This window comes from Apteryx rowi, unplaced genomic scaffold (genome assembly GCF_003343035.1).
Source record: "Apteryx rowi isolate R43461 unplaced genomic scaffold, aptRow1 scaffold_108, whole genome shotgun sequence".
NCBI lineage: Eukaryota > Metazoa > Chordata > Aves > Apterygiformes > Apterygidae > Apteryx > Apteryx rowi.
Window position 1 is genome coordinate 988,099 of NW_020447286.1, and position 1,414 is coordinate 989,512.

General features: G+C 41.0%; 1 protein-coding gene across 1 annotated transcript in view; it reads left to right on the forward strand.

Annotated features, from left to right (window-relative positions):
- The first annotated feature begins 1,098 nt into the window (after window positions 1-1,098).
- The window catches only part of SEMA3A (semaphorin 3A), a 173,860-nt gene continuing 173,544 nt past the window's right edge, over window positions 1,099-1,414 (forward strand). The window contains exon 1 of the mRNA XM_026071286.1: window positions 1,099-1,173. Coding sequence (XP_025927071.1) covers window positions 1,152-1,173 — 22 coding nt within the window. The 5' untranslated portion in view covers window positions 1,099-1,151. The remainder of the gene's footprint in view (window positions 1,174-1,414) is intronic.

A 1,414-nucleotide genomic window follows, 5' to 3' on the forward strand; every position in this document is an offset into this window, starting at 1 on the left:
ATAGAGTTGCTGAATCTGGCAGATACAATGCCACAGGATTAATGAATTAAGCTCAGGAAGCAAAAGACTTTGCTAAAGAGGAGCAAGGAAAAGCCCTTTCTTTTCCCCTGGTGTGTGGATATTAGGCAATGGAAGCAGCAATGACAGAATTCTGAGCGCTTGCTTTACCACTGTACCAAGTCTTACTCTGCACGAGTTTTTTACATTTTAATTAGAACCACACTGACACCCACATTTTCAACTATGAACTTCAGTTTCAAAGTTAAGGATATTTCCTAGACACTAGTTTAGTGTCAAGGTTCAAACACCGAAAAGAGATGCTGTACTCTCTAAAATTCAAAGTGTAGTGCAATCACCTTTGGCAGGACTATGTAACTGATCTTTAACTCCAGGTAAATAATAGTAGAATGGAAAGATCTCACTCAAATACTCTAGATTCCATTTCCATAAAGCACTCACAGACTCCTTCTTCTGGAAAAGTAGGGAACAAAATAAAGAGGAGTCACTGCACTTCTCTGATGATGACAGTTTTGCAAAGGTTGACTTCCAGGGTGTCTGTCAGTATTGCACAGGGATGTAGTGCATGTTACCTGTCAGTGGAATACATATTACATTCCAGATCGCGTATTATGCTGAATATTCTGCACAACATGGAAAATTTAATAAGCTGTCACTTACTAGAAGGAGGGTATTCAGATGTGTGGGAGGGAAGAGCTAAGTTTGCTTATATGTTTGTACTTACAGCTCCTTAGCATTTAGAAGACCTCTGGGGACTTTCTGCATCCTTTTGTTTAAACAAACAAACAAAGATCATTAGGTTGTTGCATTGTATAAAACTACAAAATTGTTATAATCACAGAGTCCCGGAAATTGGAAGGTTTGGAACGTTTTTGACTTACAAGAATGCTTCGGAGAATCCTCCAGTATAATTTATAAGCCCCTCTAGACCTATATATGTCTTGAACTGATTGCCGAAGTGGGCTTTACTAGGAATTTCTTGCGTTGAATTGGGGTAGTGCAGGAGGTGGGGAGGGCGGAGGGTTAGAGCAACCTTCCCTAACAAGGCTTTAAAAGCTTCAGTGGCAAAGTTATGCTGATGGAAGACTTTGTTACTTGTTTTTAACCGGGAGCCATCCGGACAGGATTACGTTATGGGCAGGAGATGTAATTCATGTGGGTAGCAACGTTGCGGCTCGTGCTGTGCTGTTGTTGTTTTTAAAGGGGGGACGTGCATCTTTTAACGCGAACTGTAAGATGAAATTAAAAAAGAAAAATACTGTAAGGTGAAATCAGCTAGCTTGTGCCTTTGGAGGTAAATTTACAGCTCCGCGCTTTTCCCAAGCTCGGTGGAGGTTTCTGTTCCCTCTAATCTCTGCCGCGATGGGTGTTTTTTGTTTTTTTTTTTGGGGGGGGG